Genomic DNA, 21887 nt, shown 5'->3' with positions numbered 1-21887 from the left:
CAAATACCATATGATTTCATTCATATGTGGAATTTAAGAAACAAAGCAAATGAACGTAAGGGGGGAAAGAGAAGGCAAACCATAAAACAGGCTCTTAACTATAGAGAACAAACTGAGGGTTGCTGGAAGGGAGGGGGTCAAGGGGATGGGTTATACAGGTGATGGGGATTAAGGAGGGCACTTGTGATGAGCACTGGGTGATGTAGGGAAGTGCTGAATCACTACATTCTACACCTGAAACTATATTACACTGTATGTTAACTAACTGGAATTTAAATAAAAAATTGAAACTACAAAAAAAAAAAAGGAAAAGAACAACAACAAGAAGGAGAAGGAGAAGAAGGAGAAGAATGAGAAGGAGGAGAAGGAGAAGAAGGAGATGGAGGAGAAGGAGAAGGAGGAGAAGGAGAAGGAGGAGAAGGAGAAGGAGGAGAAGGGTAGAAGTCACTGAATATCAGAGCTTACGTACCTCAGGACTGGACAGCCCCGAATCTTTGTCATCTAAGTCCTTCAAAAGTTCAGTCAGCCTTTTCTTCTCTCTGTCAATCATAAGCACTGGCATTCCTGAATCCTTAGCCAACTATAGAATGTATTAATAAAAAAAAAAGTAAATATTCAAAGCAATTCATGTTCAGGAAAATAAAAGTGGGCCCTGAGGTTTCTATAGTACAGACACATTAAGGTAAAAGTTGTGAGATTAGGCATTTTTCATTTGTGAGGTACATTCCAGCTATAAGCAGGCCCTCATGTTAGCCATTTCAACAACACTTTATTTAAAATATAAAACACGTCAGGCTCTGGGCTGATGGCTCAGAGCCTGGAGCCTGTTTCCGATTCTGTGTCTCCCTCTCTCTCTGCCCCTCCCCCGTTCACGCTTTGTCTCTCTCTGTCCCAAAAATAAATAAACGTTGAAAAAAAAAATTTTAAATATAAAACAATAAAACATGGGAAGTTTGCAAACCTCTCATTATATATCAATGTAATAACTTATCTGCTGAGGTATTTGGAAGGATCTTGCCACTTCCTATGTGGCATATATCTACTGACTGAAACTGCTTTTATTTATTTGTTTTTATCTGTGATTTTTAATTATCTCAAGCCTTACTACATAATTTACACATGTGTGCTGATGGCATATGTCCTCTACTTTAATCCTTCTAATGAGTTGGCAAAAGCACCATTAGCAATCACACATATGTGGTATTTCTACAGTTGCGTTATTGAAGGGCTGTTTAAAAGACAATCCTGAATTATAACTTAGTCTGACTGAGTGAAGAATTCGCAAGCAAAGTTCGCTACTATAGTGTGACAGGTCACACTAAATTTTAAAAATATCTGGCCTTACAGCTCATCTATAAAATGTGAGAAGTGTTAAATATTCTTTGTTTGGTGTTATACGTAAGCCACATGAAAATGTGTTTAATTAAGCAAAAGGTAGCATTTTAGATGCCGTGAACTTTAATTAAATCGGCAGTTAGGACCAAAAAGATAAAGTGGACGTTGCCAGCTTCAGCCCTGGCCTTTTACAGGCTAACTAACACAACATTAAAACCCAGCTGAGTCTTGCTATTTGTTGGGAGAGTAAAGGGATTTCCTCAGTATTTAAATAAATATAACAAGTTATATAATTCTAAGTATTAAACCCATCTCCTACAGGTTTAGAGATGGCAGTTACCATCTCTGTGAAAAGCTGAACATTACCAATCGATTCCAACCCTATCTTTCAAAGGGGAAAACAGGGACAGCACTGGTAATTCTGGTAATTCTGAACCAGGATTACTATCCAAGTTCAAAAAGCTGATCAGATTCACTTAACCACAAGCCAATCGTACTTAAATCAGGACTGTCCAAAAGGAATAGTCTGTCAGCCATTCCTGATCCAAATTCTGGTGCCTGAGATCAATTTAAATATGGTACACATAAAAGAAGTCATGAGACATTTGGTTCTGTAATAAATAAGCAGTGGCGAACGATTACTCCTCAGTAGCTTTTTTGAGATAAACTATCAAGTCTGTCCTCTCCCTTTGTCTTCTTAAAGCCAGCGAAGATCAGTTTTCTTCCAGGGATGTACTTCTTGGGATTCTCCAACTACTCCATCAGTGTCTCCTCTCCCCAAGTGATGTCTTTATTCTTGTTGGCATCCGTGTAAGAAACTCCAGGGGCCTGACTTGTCTCTCACCCAAACAGACCATGGGCGCTTGTCTCATTCTTGTGCGTCCCTCCCCTTTCCATGGTATGGCACTGGGCACGCTACTGAACAAAGTTCTTCTTGCCCTTCGCAACATCATCCATCGTAAAGTCGCTCTTTCGTTGCACCCAAAAAGAAGTGCCCGCTTGCAAGCTGCACATCCTGCTGTTTCCTAAATGAAATTGCTTTGACATTTCAAGAGTGTCATATAGGAAATTTGAACAAAGATTCAGCGACTGTTGTTAAAAGGGGAAAAGGGAAATCTATGCGGGGGCGGGGGGGGGGGGGGGCTGCTGTGTCAGCAAGAACCCAGGTGTGGGGAAAATGCTACAGCTCTTGGCAAATTAAATAAATCAACATAAAATGGGCCAGCACAGAGAGATCGGGTTGGAGATTTCCTTCAGATCAGACGAACATAAAGAGAAAAACCAGAGGTCCAGAGGCCAGTCCTGGCAGTGGCACAATGACCCACAAATCTAGTCTACCTGGAAATGACGTGGCAGTTGTGGAAGAAGCATCAGGCTTGAACTGGGAGGAATTATTTAACTCTCTGCTCTTATGAATAACTTTACACTCACCAATGCAGTTTTCTAGTAACCTGACTGTCTGAGTGGTTTGCCACAAGCCTTCTGCCCACTGCACCTACATTTCTTACCGTAAATTAATTAATCAGCATTCTGGTCTAATAGGGGAACCCCTTTTCCCTTGGTTAGTTTGCCTTGAGGACACCAAGTCAGGCTGTAGGGTCTGGAAGATCAAGGTTGAAATAATCAAGGCAAGTGACAAGTGATAGGCTTCCTGGAGGCTCAGCTGGAGGGGTCAGGGGACAGACAACCAACTGGCCTCTCCAGATGTGCCAGGAGCATTTTCCATGCAAATTTCTAAATGCACCAGCTATAACATCAGTCTCATTACTTTCAAAAGCCAATTTTACTAATATGCAATTTAAAATCTGGGAAGCATTGTCTGACGCTATTACCTAAATAAATGTTTTTCAAATTGCAGGAACCGGGTTCATTTCTGGGTAGTGAAATAAACGTATTGAGTTGCAGCTAGCATTTTTAAAAGAGGTAGAATAAGATAGGATGGAATTAAAACTAGTAAAGTTAAGTACTGGTCCATAAAATTTTTCTTTCATTTATATAGACTGTTTCAATTACATACATATGGGTCATGATCAAAAAAAAATATTTAAAGACACTGAACACAACTATTTTCATTTTCATAACTCATTTAATCCCATATTCTGGTTTCTAAATTTCTAAGTACATACCTCAATGTTTCGTTTAATAAAATCCTGGCTGTGTTTACCCCTGAGCTTAATCTTTTCTGTATTTGAGAAAGGTTTCTTTTCTGCTCTGATCAATGACTCATTTCCTTCCACATCATAGGTAAAATCTAATATTAAAAAAAGTTCAAAATTTTTCATAATTATAATTGTCCATTATGCTACAATTTTACCTTATACATACATTTAAAATATATAACACACATAGAAAAACTTCCAAACTCCAAATCCAGAAACCTAATATACATATGGAGATTTATTCTTATGGGTAAAAAAGATATACTACATACACACACTCACACACATGAATATTACTCAGCCATAAAAAATAGTAAGATCTCGCCATTTACGACAACACAAATGAACCTAGAGGAATTATGCTAAGTGAAATAAGTCAGACCAAGAAAGACAAATACCATATGATTTCGCTCATATGTGGAATCTAAAAAGCAAAACAAATGGATAAACAAACAAACAAAAAGCCAAATCAGACCTATAGTATGGAGAGCAAAGTGATGGTCTCCAGAGGGGGTGGGGGGGGAGGGGTAGGAGATGGGCAAAACGGGTGAAGGGGAGTGGCAGATACAGGTTTCCAATTATGGAATGGATGCGTCACAGGGATGAAAGGCACAGCGTAGGGAATCGAGTCAATGACATCATAATAGCGTGGCATGGTGGCCGAGGGAGCTACACTTGTGAGTGTGGATTAACATATAAACCTGTCAAATCACTATGTGGTACATCTCAAACTAGCATAACATGTGTGCCACCTATACTCAGCGGAAATTAATTAATTAATATATTTTATTTTAGTCTTTATATGAAACAAAACTTCCCCAAAAGACTAGAGTCATCTATCCTGCGATTCTATTAATATGCCAGCACCCTCTCTGAACAGTAAGTGTGTGTTCACACCCGTCTTTTAAGCAAGGTCTGGGCATAAGTGTCCTGGATGTTCCACATCCCATCCGCACAAAGCCTTACAGCTCATCTCACTTTGTCAGTTTTTCCCAACCTTTGAAAAGAGGCCTGAGTCACCTTCTGACCCTGGGTGCTCAAAACAAGGGTGAGAAAAATACTTATGGACTCTTATTCCCTTTACTAAATATCTTTCTTCACTGTCGTCATGTTCAAAGCATTTAAAGCAAGATCATGTGAAAGCTTCTTTAAAGCTCTAAAAACAGGCATAGGGAAGACTTTTCTTAAGTGACAAATGGAATCTACCCTACAAATCAGGACAAATGGCCACATTAAAGTCCAAGAGGGAAAAACACCAACCAGTAGCTCAACACAGACAAGGTTTGCTTAAAAGTTATCTGGGCCTTATAAGAGAGGGTACATCAATAAAAAGGACTAAGGGAGCTAGTAACTTGGCATATTTATAGCTAATTATCAAAGATTCAACACAAATTTAATAATTAAAGAATATATTTTGATAACAATACCTAGAAAGAACCGGGAAGAGAGTAAGATCTCTGGATTTAAATTCTTTTCAAAGAAAAATAAATTTGAGTAAGAAAAAAGTTTCACTTAAATTTAAGTTACAAGTGTCTAGGCAAATAAATCTGGGCTTTATTATTGGGATTTTATTTCTTTAATCAATAATGTTTCTTAATTAACTACCAATAGTTAAAGTACGAGTTACTTTTTTGGTGCATGGCCTCCTTAGATACAAAACAGAACTTTTCCCCATATTACAACTTGTATATAGTCTTTTGAGCTGACATATAAAGTCTATTCATTCTGTCAAAATTTCATACACTCTTAAAAATACAATATTAAGATAACTCATATTAAATGCATCCACATCTACATTTATAATGATTTCTTTAAAATACACTTTCAATAAACTATAGTAAAAACTTTGGACTGTCTGGTCAGAACCGTCTCACTAGAAATGTCCTCTTCTCCCCATCCTGGTGGTGATCAACAGGAACAGAAGTTTCCATGTTTCTATAGTAACCCCAACCCTTGCTCGGTTTGATGAGTTGGTTGGACCAGTGGTAAGCATTTAACCCAAGCTGGATCAGTTGGTATCTTCTCTGCAATTCTGGCACTGAGTTTCCCTCTCAATGATTAACCACAGAATATGCTTTTGGGAATCAAAAAAGCTGTCTACCTCCAGGATTGTTTCCATAAATTTTCTTTTTTGCTTACGTTAGTTTTCCATTACTTGCAGCCAGCTTTTCTTTAACTCTTTATCATATAAAATTTTAAATATCCAAAAGTAGAATGAATGCTATGATAAACCCTCAACAACTAACTTCAACAATGATTAACGCATGACCAATCTTGTTTCATCTGGATTCATTCAGTCACTTTCACCTGCCTCTGGATTAAATCAGATCAAATCATTTCATTTGTGAATATTTCTATATATAGCTATATTTCTTGTGACAATATGCAAAATCACACAAATTAAAACATACCTTGATTGACATTCTGTTTACGGTTTTCATATTCTTCTGGAGGGACTTGAGTGTGAAACACTGAGAAAAAGGTGTCTTCATGCTCATAGCAAGAAGGATCTGTTGATTTAAAAACTCACTTGTTCAATACACAAAATAAGTGGGAAAGTGTCTACATGAACAATTGTTTAAAAGTAAGATCTAATATTCTCTGCAATATTCCTCAATCCCCTCCACATATACATTTCTTAAAATGTCACTTCCAAGTAGAAATTATAATTATCTTTGTACACATTAGCCATTGAAATGAACAGGAGAAAATCCAGATAGTCAAAAAGCATTTCCCTAGAACTTCGGTGCAAAGAAGATGTACAAGTGTGTGCTAAAATATCGCTTTAACTCCCTGGAATTAATGTATCCAAATCCCAACATTCATAATATAGAGAATATGCATACTGAGTAACTTTGTATTTTTCTTTTTGTTTTAGGTCCTCAAAGTAAAGATTTCAGATATAGGGTTAGTCATCAAGATAAAAGCATTGTGTTGGGAATGCAAGCTGGTACAGCCACTCTGGAAAACAGTATGAAGTTTCCTCAAAAAACTAAAAAATAGAACTATGCTTCAACTCAGCAACTGCACTACTAGGCATTTATCCAAGGGATACAGGTGTGCTGTTTCGAAGGGACACATGCACCCCCATGTTGATAGCAGCACTATCAACAATAGCCAAAGTATGGAAAGAGCCCAAATGTCCATCAATGGATGAATGGATAAAGAAGATGTGGTATATATATACAATGGAGTATTACTCGGCAATCAAAAAGAATGAAATCTTGCCATTTGCAACTATGTGGATGGAACCTGAAGGTATTATGCTAAGTGAAATTGGTCAGTCAGAGAAAGACAAATATCATATGACTTCACTCATATGAGGACTTTAAGAGACAAAACAGATGAATGTAAGGGAAGGGAAACAAAAATCATATAAAAACAGGGAGGGGGACAAAACAGAGGAGACTCATAAATATGGAGAACAAACAGAGGGTTACTGGAGAGGGTGTGGGAGGGGGGATGGGCTAAATGGGTAAGGGGCACTAAGGAATCTACTCCTGAAACCATTGTTGCACTATATACTAACTAATTTGGATGTAAATTTTAAAAAATAAAAAATTAAATTAAAAAAAGAAAAAAAAAGATAAAAGCATGTGTTTCAAAGAGAAAACCAGAAGACTCTTAGCAGTTAGGTTTCTTCCTTTTAGGATTTACACTCTTGGGCTTACACCCATAAAGAAATTAGGAAATTGTGTTTTTCAACTCTTGTTTCAATGTAATTTATTTTATTTTCTCCTATTTAGCTAATTGAGACATTAGATATTTGTAAGAAACTGCTAACATAAATAAGTATCCTATTTTTTTAAGTCTCTTTCTATGTCTTAATGTGAGAAACTGCCAGGTTGTGGCAAAGAAATATTTTTGCTTCCGAAACATGATGAATCTTCAAGATATTACAGGATCCACCACCTATCTTTAAAGCAAACTTGATTCAAGCACCTCTTTGAGATGATACAGGCAAAGGAAGTACACAGAAGATACATTCACCCCAACATACAAATATCACCAAATTCAAGACATACAACTTCTGATAGTAAAAAGAAATGTATCAATTCCAGTTCCCTAATGTGGGATTCATAATAATGTAGCATTGTTGGAATTGTCATTCCAACTTTAATCCCACACAATCTTTGAGGAGGAGTTAATCTAGCAAATCAGTGGTATAAGCCTTGAGTGGACGAGGGATAAGCTACTTTTGTGGAAAAGACAAAAAGGTTTAAAGTTCTTGTCAAGTGGTAGTATATTTATTTTTGATCCCATAATTCCTTCTTAATAGGAGTTTCACTCACTTTTACACTGAAGCATCTATAAAGATGCAAAAATATGAAATCTTGCAATACTAAAAACTATTACAGCAAAGTGATATTTGGAGATTTTTAAACTAAGGCCTTTTCCGAGGCTAAAATTATTCTTGTGACTCTGTGGCTCTTTACCTATATTCTCAGCGGTATTCTGTATATTCAGTGCCTCAGAGAGAAAGTAAGTACAGCCTAGAACAAAGGCCTGATTGCTCAGCTTTGAGTTTAAAAGACAACAGTTTTGGAAGTCTGGTATTCAATTGCAGAAGCTTAACTCCTCAAGAGAAAAAAACAAAAAGCATCTTCTGAATTTCCAAATTCCTCCTTTAGAAAGCTCTTCCTTACAGTAAGGAAACAACTGATTACTATAAAGGAAATGTCAGAACTAGAAAACAGCCATTGGGGGTGGGGGGTGGTGCCTGGGTGGCTGAGTCGGTTAAGTGTCGGACTCTTGATTTTGGTTCAGATCATGATCTCACGGTACATGGGATAGAACCCCAAGTCGTGCACTGACAGTTCAGAGCATGCTTAGGATTCCCTCTCTTCCTCTCTGTCTTCTCCTCCCCTGCTCATGCATGTGTGCACTCACTCTCTCTCCCAAAATAAATAAATAAACTTTAAAAAGAAAAGACAAGAAAAGAGCCATTGGGTAACCATCATAATAATACTAGATTCAGATAAGAATCACCAATAGATGATAAAAGCAGCAGGTGAAACTTTGAAGAATGACAGAATAGCTTCAGAGTATATCTCCACGAGAGAACTTACTCAGTAAAAAAGGAAAAATACTAACTTTACAGTGGAGAAACCTGGAAGACACCACTTCAACCAAGTGATCAAGGTTAACCTTACAGTGATGGGACAATCGACATCATGCACTTTCTGCTAGGATCCCTGGAGGACACAGTGGGATTCCTGCCCAAAATGTATAACATGAACCTAAGCTTGTGGAAATGTAAACAAACCCAGACTGGGGAACAACCTACAAAATATCAAGCCTATGGTCTTCAAAAACGCCAATGTCGTAAAACACAAAGAATGACCAAAGAGACATGACAACTAAATTCTTTTGTTACAAAGGATTTTAGCGGGACACTTGGCAAAATATGAATAAAGCCTGTACATTGAATAATAGTATTGAATCAACATTAATTACCTGATTTGTGCATGTGTGTGTGAACACATGTGTTCTCGTGTGAAGAGAGAGACAAATCTATACAGAGAGAGACAGAGACAGACAGAGACAGAGGAGGATGTGGTAAAATGTTAACACTTGGAGAATCTGGATAAAGGGTCTTGAAAACTCTTTGTACTTTTCTTGAGACTTGACGTCTGAAATTATATCAAAATTAAATTTAATAGGAAATTTAATTCCTCTCCTCACTAGAAACATTTATTCGGGGGGAGTTGGGGGAATCTCCCTTCGGAGATCAAGAGCCAGAGTGTGAGGGACTGAGCACATTTTAAATAAGAGCCTTACAAGAGAAAGATTGCAGGATGTGATTTTAAGTTGTTTCCTGCCTCCTAAGGAAGAAATCAAAGCCCATCCCACACGGTGCAGAAGGACCCAGAAGAGCATCGGAGGAAATGAGTTTAGAGTAGATACAAGTGACACAAGTGTGAAGCTGCTTCCTGGTACACATTCCCTTGGAGGCGGGTGAAATCCTGAAGTTGGATTGAGACACCCCCCCACACACACCCAAAGAAAACGAGGAAAGCCAGGTGCCTCACTGCACACTTGGAACTCTGAAAGAAGACTCCACACACAGTGCTCCACATTTACACGTGACAGCTGCAAAGCAGCAAAGGCAGTGTGCCACGTTTAGAGGGAGACAGGGCCTGAAATTCATTTTGTCTCTCTCTCTCTCTCTCTCTCTCTCTCCCTCTCTCTCCCCCCCCCCCCTCTTTCACACACACACACACACACACACACACACACACGCACTTCCTCATGGCTGGCCTATGGCATGGAGATCTAGAAATTCTCACTTACCCCTGTGAACTAGATGAAGCCCTCCCCCGTTGCATATCATTATGCCAACCAAAACTGCACATACCCAAATGTCCCTTACAATTGAGAATTATTCTATTAGACTATCATTTCAATAAATTCAAAATATCAAAGCAATGACCATAATATTATACGTCGCTATATTAGCTTTTAAAATATAGGGCTTATAAAAAATTCTAGAGAACAAGGGAAAGGCACCATCATTTTCCACTGAACTATTAGATCAATAAGGAAACAAGAACACAATAACAATAGAGAATAGTGAGAACACCATAAAGAATGCACTAGAGAGATAAAGCTATTTTCAGAAATAAATTCATAGCAATGATGCTTTTATCATATTGTTACAGACTGAATTGTATCCCTCCAAAATCCGTAGGCTGAAGCCCTAACCCTCAATGTGACTGTACTTAACAGGGCTGTTAAGGAGGTAATAAAAGCTAACTGAAGTCACTGGATGGGGCCCTAATCTAATAGAACTTATGGCCTTCCGAGAACAGGAAAAGACACCAGAGATAACCTTTACCACTTCCGCCACTTCTCTGGCGCACAGAGAGAAGGCCATGAGGACACAGTGAGAAGGTGGCCATCGGCAGGCCGGGAGGAGTGACCGCACCACAAAATGAATTTTCCAGTATCTTGATCTTTGACTTCTAACCTCCAGAGCTGTGAGAAAATAAGTTTCTGCTGTTTTTAAGCCACCCAACCTGTGGTATCTTTTTATGGCAGCCCTAGCAGACTAATATGCAGATTTTAAGGAAAAATAAAATAAGCTTAACTAACTTGACTAAAGAAGCTAGAGGGGCGCCTGGGTGGCGCAGTCGGTTGAGCGTCCAACTTCAGCCAGGTCACGATCTCACGGTCCGTGAGTTCGAGCCCCGCGTCGGGCTCTGGGCTGATGGCTCAGAGCCTGGAGCCTGTTTCCGATTCTGTGTCTCCCTCTCTCTCTGCCCCTCCCCCGTTCATGCTCTGTCTCTCTCTGTCCCAAAAATAAATAAACGTTAATTAAAAAAAAAAAAAAGAAAATACACAAATAGCAAATAAGCATCTGGAAAGTTACCATCTTTGTCATTAGGGAAATGCAAATTAAAACAACAATAAGATACTACTATCTACCTATTAGAATGGCTAACATACAAAAAACAATACCGATTGCTGCCAAGGATGCAAAGCAACAGGAACTCTCACTGTTTGCAGATAGGAATATAAAACTGTACAGCTAACTTGAAAGACAGGCAGTGTCTTTCAAAGTTAAACAGTGTTACTATATGTTTCAACAATCCTGCTCCTGGATATTTACCTAAATGGAAATTTTATGTCCACAAAAATACCTGCATACCATGTGTAAAGCAGTTTTATTCATAATCACCAAAAACTGGAAGCAATCAAGACAACTTTCAATAGGTGAAGGTATAAACAAACTGTGATACATCCATAAAATGAAATACTATTCAGGGACAAAGAAAGTAAGCAGCTCTCAAGCCACAAAAAGACATCAGATGAATCTTAAATGCAGAGTGCTAAGAGAAAGAACCCAATCTGAAAAGGCTACATGCTGTATGATTCTAATTACATACCATTCTGGAAAAGGCGAACTACAGAGGCAGTGAAAAGACCAGAATGGCTAGGGGTGCAGGGGCAGGAGGGAGAGTTGAATGGGAAGTCACACCGGGGATTTTTCACAGGGGTAAAACTATTCTGCACGATAGTCTAATACTGGTTACATGACACTGCACGTTTGACAACCTATAACTTCACAGCACAAAGAGTGAATCTTAAGGCATGAAAGTTTTCAAACTATTATTAGAATGTGAATTAGAATTAGAATTCTTATTAGATGTCATAGAATCCCAGGATGGAATGTAGAATGTGGCCAAACAATCTAACTATGTTACCAATCTCTGAAGCGATGTCACTGGAGGGGGCAGAGGAAAAAGGTGTTCACCTTGAGTAACTTTGGAAATGAGTGGAGTCTGCAAGCCTAAAGGCAGTAGAGATGGCACCTGAGCACTGGACTCCAGCTGATTGTTTCCTATAGGGGTACAGGTGAACAGTTTTGATATCACTACACGTATAGTAGAAGTGAGCAATGGGCGAATGAAGGGCCAATGGTGAGAGCCAGGTTTCTCCTTGTTGGGAGTGGAGATTACAGGTAACGAAGGGGAAATGGCTAGAATGATTCATGTGGTAAAATAATAAAGTCGGAGATCTCAGTATAAACTCATGTTTAGCTTAACATAGATACAGATGGTTACACATAGAAATATTTAGGGGCACCTGGGGGGCTCAGTCGCTTAAGCGTCCAACTCTCGATTTCAGCTCAGGTCTTGATCTCATAGTCATACCACACTGGGCGTGGAGCCAGACTGGGATTCTCTCTCTTCCTTCTCTCTCTGCCCCTCCCCTGCTCATTCTCCCCGCCCCCCTCAAAAAAGTAGTTTATAAAAAAAGTACTATTTAAAAATAATGCAGGGGTGCCTGGGTGGTTCAGTCGGTTGGGTGTCCGACTTCCGCTCAGGTCATGATCTCGCAGTTTGTGAGTTCGAGCCCCGCGTCAGGCTCTGTGCTGACAGCTCGGAGCCTGGAGCTTGCTTGGGATTCTGTGTCTCCCTCTCTCTCTCTTCCCCTCCCGCACTCACACTCTGTCCCTCTCTCCTTCAAAAATAAATAAACATTAAAAAAAATTATAAATAATGCCTACAACAGGTTAGTATACCCACAAATATTTCCTTTCTCAGAGGCTCAGAATCAGTGACTCCCCACTAGAAACAAGCACACCCAGAATCCAGACCTTGGTATCTAATATCTTTCTCCAGTCAGAGGAACCAGGGCTCCTTGAAGAGACAACTGATTCTAGGTCTCAGATACGAAATACACAAGCTGAGTCTGGTGCATCCTGTAGTGCCAGAGAGTAAGGAAGTGTTCAACAACAACAACACAAAACCCACAGTTGTTGAAGGCACATCAAAGGGACACAGGAGTCAACTGAAAGAGCTCCCAATGCCCAAAGCTGGAAAAATTTGAGCAGCAAAATAAAGTAATATTAGATTCAAATTCAGTGTATGAAATAAATATCCACAAGTCTATATTGATATAAACAAATGATTGAATAAACAGATACATGGGAAGAAAAGACAAATCTCCCATGCAGAATAATTCAAAATAATTTACGTAAATACTCTGCCTTCAAGGAGGTGAAGCATAACTGCCCACCTCTCAAGTAAGGGCTGTGCACAGTAACTTCCTTCCAGAGAGGACAGGATGGAAAGGGGGAAAAATTGAAGAACTTCACAGTGGAGAACTCTAACAAACACCTCTTCAGCCAGGTGATCAAAGTTAACAACAGTGATGAGTCATGTTGACAGTTATGATGTGATGAAATGGAAATGGCATTTTAACTCTATAGTCTTCCAAGAACATACAACCCTAGTCAACCATAAGAAAAGCATGGATAAATTGCAATTTCTGGAAATTCCACATAGTACTTGATCAGTACTCCTCATAACTGCCAAAGTCATCAAAAACAAGGAAAGTCGGGGGTGCCTGGGTGATTCAGTCAATTAAGCATCCAAATCGATTTCAGCTCAGGTCATGATCTTGAGGTTTGTCTGTTCAAGCCTCACAACAGGCTCTGTGCTGATGGTGCAAGACTGCTTGAGATTCTCTTTCTCTCCCTCTGTTTCTACCCCACAGTCACTTGCTCACTCTCTCTCTCTCGCTCAAAATAAATAAATAAAGCTTAAAAAAAACAAAAAACAAAAAACAAGGGAAGTCGGAGAAAGTGCACAGCCAAGAGTAGCCCAGAGAGACAGGAGGACTAAATGCAATGTGCTATCCTGGATGGCCCCTGGAACAGAAGAAAAAGCATTGGGTAAAAACTAAAGTCTGAATAAAGTGTGGGTTTTAGTTAATAATAATGTATCAATATTGGTTCATTAATTGTAACAAACGTACCATACTCTGGTAATAATAGGGGAAACTGGCTGCACGTATATGGGAAATCGTTATACTACCATCCTAATTTCTCTGTAAATCTAAAACTGTGCTAAAATAAAAAGTTAATTTTTTTTTTAATTTTTTTTTCAACGTTTTTTTTTTTATTTATTTTGGGACAGAGAGAGACAGAGCATGAACGGGGGAGGGGCAGAGAGAGAGGGAGACACAGAATTGGAAACAGGCTCCAGGCTCCGAGCCATCAGCCCAGAGCCTGACGCGGGGCTCGAACTCACGGACCGCGAGATCGTGACCTGGCTGAAGTCGGACGCTTAACTGACTGCGCCACCCAGGCGCCCCAAAAAGTTAATTTTAAAAAAGAAAACATTTTAGATTAAAAGGAGAGAAGGAAAACACAAATGAAATTAGAAATAAGAATACGGAATGTAATAAACAAGGAGAATTAATCTTTTAAAATACTATATGAAATTTTTTTTAGTAAAATGTTATATCTTGGTGAAATGGATATTTTGGAATCTCCCAGACATGGGTGTATTGCCAGAATTGACTCAGAAGATGAGAAAACTGAAATATAATAGTAAATATGAAAGAAGCTAAGAAAAGCGTCGGTGAATTGCCTCCAAGAAATTATTTGAACCAGATGGTTTTTCCAGTGAAATCTTTCAAGTTTTTAGGGAACAGATAATCCCCATGTTATATAAACTATTTCAAAGCATAGAAATAAATGAACATCCAGCCCCAATCATTTTATGAAGTGAACATAACCTAACAAAGCATAGGCACACATCTCCTAACCCCACCTCTAACGTCAACACCATAACACATGTGCACATGGACACATACACACACACAGAAAATCTCATTATAAATCTGGTATATTTATAAATTCTGAATAAATTCAGCCATTGAAATCTGGTACTAAATTAAAAGAATAATCCTCTCTAACCAAGAAACATTGACCCAGAAATAAAAGACTTTCCTAGCATTTAAATACATTGATTTTTAAACATTAGTGTGTCAAGACAGAAAAATGTTATGATTGTTTAAATATACAATAAAAGGCATTCATAAATTTCAACACTAAGTCTTTATGAAGTTATCAGAATAGGAATAATTATTGAAAAGGACACAAAAATTCATACACTTTCCAGGTGATCATAAACTAACAAGACTCAAAGCAAACAACTAAAGATAATTAGAATTGATCAGGTAATTTCATTATCACTGAGAGCCAGAAGAGATCAATGTCCCAACTCAAGCAGTCAGGCAGAAGAGGGCAAATCCTGCCTTCATCCATCTTTGAGTTCTATTCAGACCTTCAACAGATCAGCTGATGCCCACCCACACTGGGGAGGGTAATGTATGCAACTCAGTCTACCAGTTCAAATGCTAGTCTCTCCTGGAAACATCCTGGATGATACACCCAGAAATAATGCTTAACCCAGACATCTAGGCATCCCATGATCCAGTCAAGTTGACACATAAAATTAACCATCACAAAGACTGGATGGATGATGAAACCATTAATCCAGATAGAAGAAACATACAAAAGAAGGAACATTTCAACAATAGGAAGTAAGGGAGAGGGGAGAAGAAAAAGAGGAAAGCCAGAAGGAAATAACGATACCAGTAAAAATGTTACGGGTCCATGACTGGCTACCTGTGCCAGATGCTACAGAGAGGTCACATAGGATAAAAATTGGAAATATGCCACCAGGTTTAGAATCTAAGAGGACTCCTGATGAGGTAGTTTCTGTTGTGTGAAAGGAGAAAATACAAACCACCGAGGAGTTGAGAAGTAAATGGAAATTGACCAGGTAGCCCCAGTAGGTGTGGATTATTCTTTCAAGAAGTCTGACCTTTAAGGAGAGGATGGAAAGTGAGTGGTACCTGTTTGGGAGCAGGGTGAAGAACCCAGGGAGGAGGGTCTATCTGTATCTTTGGCTGGTTTGATAGCTCTTTTCTGTTTTAGGACCAGAAGATTCAAACATAGTAAACTGAAGACAAGGAGACAGAGAAGGAGAGATAGAAGCTCTACATGAGACACAGAATGATGGACAGATCAGGAGCCAGGGGCAGAGTGAAAGGGATGGGACATCGTTGACCTTGGCCTTGGAGAACAGCACCTTGTCTCACTCTGAGGTAAGAAATATGGGGGGTGGAGTATAGTCAGAGTGCACTTTAGGGACAGAAGGATAGAATGTGAAAGGGATTCCCACCGAGGTGACTGTTTTCTCTGGATAGTAAGCAGGCCAAAGTGAAGGACTTGCAGAAGACAGTAGGAGGTTAAACAACCAGAATAATTTGCAATAGCCACTTTGGAGAATGCAAAAGACATCAGTAGGCAATACTGAGACTGTAGCAGAGGTTAAAAGCCAAAATTCCTTAGCTATACTGGTTAACGCAAGTGATTTTCTCCCTCAATCCTCTGCAAATCAGAGCTGGAGAATTTTCTTAGAATATTCAGTGTTAACACCCATGAGCAGAAGTAGCATATACCTGTATTTCACAGAAAATCACAGAGGTATTTACCGGCCATTAGAAGCCTGATTGATTAAGATGCCACTGTTGTCGTGCTTACATGCACTTACAAATTTGGAGCTGGAAGCACAAGAGGTCAGGGTAACAAAGGAAGGAGGAATGACCTCCGTTAAAAACACTGATGAGGAACAATCCTATCACTGCCTCAGAGAGTACGAATTCTATCTCTATCCATCAGAGAAATTCTAAAAACTGAGGGGAAACTCCGAGTATGATAGAGTTTTTGATTTTCACCCGAGTTCTCTACAAAAATGTAAAAGCGGTCCCTCAAAAATGGGGTGGAAAGACTTGTAAAATATTTCTAAGATCTCTAACAAGTGCAATATTGTCTACTTATTGTCTACTTCAAACAGTACTTAAACTTGAAGTTATTAACTCTGGATTATAAAGTCAAAATGTGGTAAAAAAAAATCTAATGTGGTTTTTATCTTTTTCTTGGCATCAAGGCCCCACTTGTGTTTAGTACCTATCAATAAAACTAAATATACAACTCAACAATAAGTATCTTCTCATTTGTTTTGCTGTTGGTTCTTTGTGATGTTAGCAGGAGGCTAGGATGTATTTGGTGTTTGGGGAGCTGGAAAACAGGTTGGAAACTGTCATTGTTCCACCTGCCCAAAGTCCCTCAAATTACTCTTAAATAAAAGGCTAAGCAAAGGACTAGGGAGACAAGGAAGAATACTCATCCTAGGGTGCCTGGGTGGCTCAGTCGGTTAAGATCTGACTTGTGATTTTAGCTCAGGTCATGATCCCATGATTGTGAGATCAAGCCCCATGTCAGGCTCTGCCCTGAGTGTGGAGCCTGCTTGAGATTCTCTCTCTCTCTCTCTCTCTCTCTCTCTCACTGCTCCTGCCCACCAAAAGAATAATAAAAATTTTTAAAAAGAACACTTATCCTAAGAATTTCTCCCTTTTTCCAAAGGGAAAAGAGGCAGAAAGGAGGTCTGGGTATGTTTGTAGATACGTGTTTAAAGTTCAAGTTTAAATCAGTCTGGCTCTAAAGTCCACTCTTTTAAAGTGCATATTTTAACTAGATGCTGCCACCTACTGGATAATTTACAAGGGTTTGTGCTTTCCTGGTAAAAAAGAAAAACTTATGGAGGGGAACAGGGCAAAAGAATTGAATTGTTTTCATAGAAACATTTTACTTGAAAACTTACAGCTATATATAGGCTTGATCAAAATAATTATTTGTTTCAATTTTATATTTTTAATTAAGAGAGATAGCCAAAGTTCAGTGAATAACATGGGAAAGAAACTAACCTCAAAATAGAACAGATGTAAGTAGTTTTGCACCACTTTCTAATATGTGGCTGTGTTGTAATAGCAGGAATTTGAAACTGTAAAATCACTGCTTTGTGGTCAAATTGGACTCTTGCATTTCTCTTCATTTCTTTCATACGTGCAGTGAAAATATTCTACTAATAATACCTTTCTTAAACTGAGGATTTCAAAAATTTCCTCTTCTAGAATGAAGTAATAACTATGTTATGTAAAATATGAAGAAAAGGCATGTAATCAGGTTAATGATGCAGTCCAAAGTAAATATCTCCTATGGTTTTTAAGATAGTTAGAAATCAAATCAATATGTGACTGTTACACTTATGCCTAGGATGCAAAAAAAAAAAAAAAAAAAAAACAACAGGAAATTTCATTAAGGAATCTGCCTTATAAAAAAGACCAGTCACCAAAAAACCAAAAAGAATCTACTTAAATCTCAAGAGCCAGGAACACAGTAATATCATCTCTTCACTGGTGCACTAGTCTGGCGTGATCTCAGGACAGTAAGTAGCAAGAGTGAAAAGAAATCGGCATTTGGTTCACCTAATAGTATCTTTTATTCCCATTTCCTTTTACATCAACCCTACTTTTGCATCTTATCTGCTCTGAGCACGATAAACACTGCCAGTACACAATAATTGACTAAGAATTCAAAATCTAAGAACTGAAACTCTAACATGATAATGTTTAAACCAGTGGTTCTCCCTGAACATAGGTTTCAGGTCCCTGGTAACTCCAGTTTTCAGCTCATAAAATCCAATTAATTTCCATGTCAGAACATTAGTACTAATCTAACATCACTGTAAATGTTTTCAGGGCCTATAGTAGTCATGTGACTCCAGAGATGTGAGCTCTATAGGTTTAAGCCAAATGTACATGGCATGAGTTTTAAAAACGAAACGTATTTGGTGGGGCACCTGGGTGGCTCAGTTGGGTAAGCATCTCTTTGTTTCAGCTCAGGTCATGATCTCACAGCTCACAGGATCGAGCCCCACATTGGGCTCCAGGCTGACAGAGCGGAGCCTGCTTGGGATTCTCTCTCTGCCCTACCCCCGCTCACTTGGTTGCGTTCTCTCTTTTAAAATAAAACAAACTTTCAAAAAAAATGAAACGTATTTGATAGTTCTGCTTTAATTTTGAAGAAAAGACAACAGGAGCACCTGGGTGGCTCAGTCAGTTGAGTGTCCAACTCTTGATTTCGACCCGGGTCATGATCTCATGGTTCATGAGTTCAAGCCCCACATCAGGCTCTGCATTGACAGCACGGAGCCTGCTTGATATTCCATCTCCCTCTCTCTCTGCCCCTCCCCTGCTTGCTCTCTATAACTCTATCAACATAAATAAAAAAAAAAACTTAAAAAAATAAAAAATGAAGAAACGACAACTGATAACAAAAGTCTTGCCCTGCAGGGCCAAAAGTTCCTTTAATAGTGAACCCTATGCCTGAAAGGTTAACGTCAAAAGCCCCCCTTACTATTTTACAGTCCCTGCTCCGGAGTCAACCACAGGAGGTACATATGCCTCTTAGAAATGCCCCATCCATTAGAGAAATCAGCATTTAGCTCCAGCTTTCTGAAATATAGATGCTGAGATACTGTAACACCCAGTTCTTTATTTGGAAATCCATGTTCTTTATTTGGAAGTCCTGCTTCTATGAAGATACGGAATTACTGACAGACGTGAAGGAAAATATAAGAAATTGTACTTTTCAAGACAGGTTATATTCACACCATAGCCTTCAGACACTGAAGGGAGTAAAACAGCATTCTATATATAGCCATAACCTTAGAGGTGCTTTGCAGTCTTTCTTCTTAGTGTACTCACAACTGAACAACTCTCAACGAGAAAAACAGGCTTAAGAAAAACATGTTCTCGCAAAAAAAAACTTCCCAAAAAAGACAATATACCTGCCCTAATAAAACGTATTATAAAGCTACAGTAGTAAGAACAGTGCAATGCTAACATTAGAACAGACAGAAATATTATAATGGAAGAGAATAGAAATTTTGGAAACAAGCCCAATTCATGATAAAGTTAGCATTCCAAATAAATGAGGGAATGATGGATTATGCAGTAAAAGTACTGAGGTAACCCGTTTTAAAATCAAAAACAAATAGAGAGAAACCTTAGAAATGATCTGAGCAGACAACACGTTTAGTCATACAAATAAAACGTAATTTAGCTTCTTTTGCAAGAGTAACTTGACCTGGATCATCTCTTGCTTAGGCCTCTAGAAATCATAAGTAAAACTTAGTGTCTTCCAAAATTGATATGAAGTAACCATTCTGCTTTATAACAAAATACTCCTGAGCCTCAGTCCATGTTTTGGCTTCAGTGTTCCCAGTTTGCAAGCTGACTTTTTTCACGCGTGCGTGATAAACTTCTACTAATTACTACCGTGGCGACTCTTTGATTTTATTTCTGTTATTTGTGATCTTTTGATGCTAGCTAACAAACTGGGGGTGTGGGGGGGGGAACCACCAAATCAACTCTCTACCTCATATATGGCAACAAAATGAGTTCGAAGTAGACTAATATTTTAATTTTCATAAAACAATAACTGTACAATACATTTTTATGTCATCTTACACTGGAAAAGGACTTTTTAAGCGGAACAACAGTCAATGATAAAAGAAAAGAAATGACTGAGGTGCCTGGGTGGCTCAGTCGGTTAAGCTTCCAACTTTGGCTCAGGTCTTGATCTCATGGTTCATGAGTTTGAGCCCCATGCCGGGCTCTGTGCTGACAGTTCAGAGCCTGGAGCCTGCTTCAGATTCTGTGTCTCCCTCTCTCTGTGCACCTCCCCCACTCATATTCTGTCTCTCTCTCTCTCTCTCTCTCTCTCTCTCAAAAATAAATAAACATTAAAATTTTAAAAAGAAAAAAAATGACTGATTTAGCTAAATAAAAAAATATTCAGTTTGGGAGAGCAAGAAATACCACAAAACTAAAAATAAATTAGAAATAATGTTTTTATATTTATGACTGTCAAATATTAGTATTCTTGATATGTAAAGGAGTCCTTCTAAACAATAAAAAGGAATGCTTCATTTCATAAAAGAACAATTAATTCACAAAATGGCTAAAAGAATAAATACTCAACCTCCTTGCTTATCACAGAGGTATAAATTGCGACTCCATTTTAAAAACAGCTTTAAAACAACTATTAAACCCATTGTTATCATGGGTATACAAAAACAATTCTCAGATACAATATTTGATTTGTATTTGATACAATATTTGTCTAAATTGGTAAAACCTTTTAATAAGTCAATATGAATAAAAATCTAGGGACACCTGGGTGGCTCCGTTGGTTGAGCATCTGACTTCAGATCGGGCCATGATCTCACTGTCCGTGAGTTCAAGCCCTGCGTCGGGCTCTGGGCTGACAGCTCGGAGCCTGGAGCCTGTTGCAGATTCTGTGTCTCCCTCTCTCTTTGCCCCTTCCCCACTCATGCTCTGTCTGTGTCTCTCTCTCTCTCTCTGTCTGTCAAAAATAAATAAACATTAAAAAAAATTAAAAATATTTTTATATACGGATAAAATTTTTAAAAGGCCCAAGCCCTTTGACTAAGTGATTTCTCTTTGAAGTTGTATTCACTTCCTGTAGCTATTGTCGCAGTTTAACACAAACTTGGTCACTTAAAACAACAGAAATTTATTCTCTCACAATTCTAGAGGCCATTAGTCCAAAGTCAAGGTGTCAGTAGGGCCACACTCTCTCCAGGGGCCCTGAGTGAGATTTCATTCCTTGCCTCTCCCAGTATCTGGTGGCTGCCATCATCACCTTGGCTGTAGGCCACACCACTCCAATCCCAGCCTCAATCTTCATGTGGCTTCTCTTCTCCCTCTCCCTCTCTCTTATGAGGATACCTATGATGGATACCTATGAGCTCATGTAGAGCTCTCTTCCATATTCCAGGATTATGTCCTCATCCTAAGATCCTTAACTTAATCACATCTGCAATGACCCTTTTTCCAAATAAGGTAACATTCACAGCTTCTAGGAATTTGACATGGATATCTCTTGGGAGGCATTTTTTCTTTTTCAACCTAGTTCTCGACCTCCTTTTTCTTTTTCTTTTTTTTTTTTTTTTTTTGCTTTTGTCCTTTTCTTTTTTTTTTTTTTTTAAGAGAGAGTGTGAGAATACTAGCAGGGAAGGGGGCAAAGGAAGAAAGAGAGAATCTTAAGCAGGCTCTAACTCAGCAAGAAGTGAGACTGGGGCTTGATCCCACAACCCTGGGATCATGACCGGAGCTAAAATCAAGAGGTAGACACTCAACCGACTGAGCCACCCAGGTTCC

The 21887-nt window shown here is 38.7% G+C and overlaps 1 protein-coding gene and 1 pseudogene across 1 annotated transcript in view; both read right to left on the bottom strand.

Moving 5' to 3' along the window:
* Positions 1-1887: 1887 nt before the first annotated feature.
* LOC115516124 lies at positions 1888-2292 on the bottom strand (annotated as a pseudogene).
* Positions 2293-2593: 301 nt separating this feature from the next.
* Positions 2594-21887, bottom strand: part of FSIP1 (fibrous sheath interacting protein 1) — a 38055-nt gene continuing 18761 nt past the window's right edge. Inside the window, exons 6-7 of the mRNA XM_032593516.1 lie at positions 5906-6004; positions 2594-2673 (exon numbers count right to left, since the gene is read on the bottom strand). Of these exons, the coding sequence (XP_032449407.1) occupies positions 2594-2673; positions 5906-6004 (179 nt within the window). The remainder of the gene's footprint in view (positions 2674-5905; positions 6005-21887) is intronic.

The sequence above is a fragment of the Lynx canadensis genome, chromosome B3 (genome assembly GCF_007474595.2).
Source record: "Lynx canadensis isolate LIC74 chromosome B3, mLynCan4.pri.v2, whole genome shotgun sequence".
Taxonomy (NCBI): Eukaryota; Metazoa; Chordata; class Mammalia; order Carnivora; family Felidae; genus Lynx; species Lynx canadensis.
The sequence above is the reverse complement of the archived record's forward strand: the minus strand, read 5'-3'. Positions and strand labels throughout refer to the sequence as shown.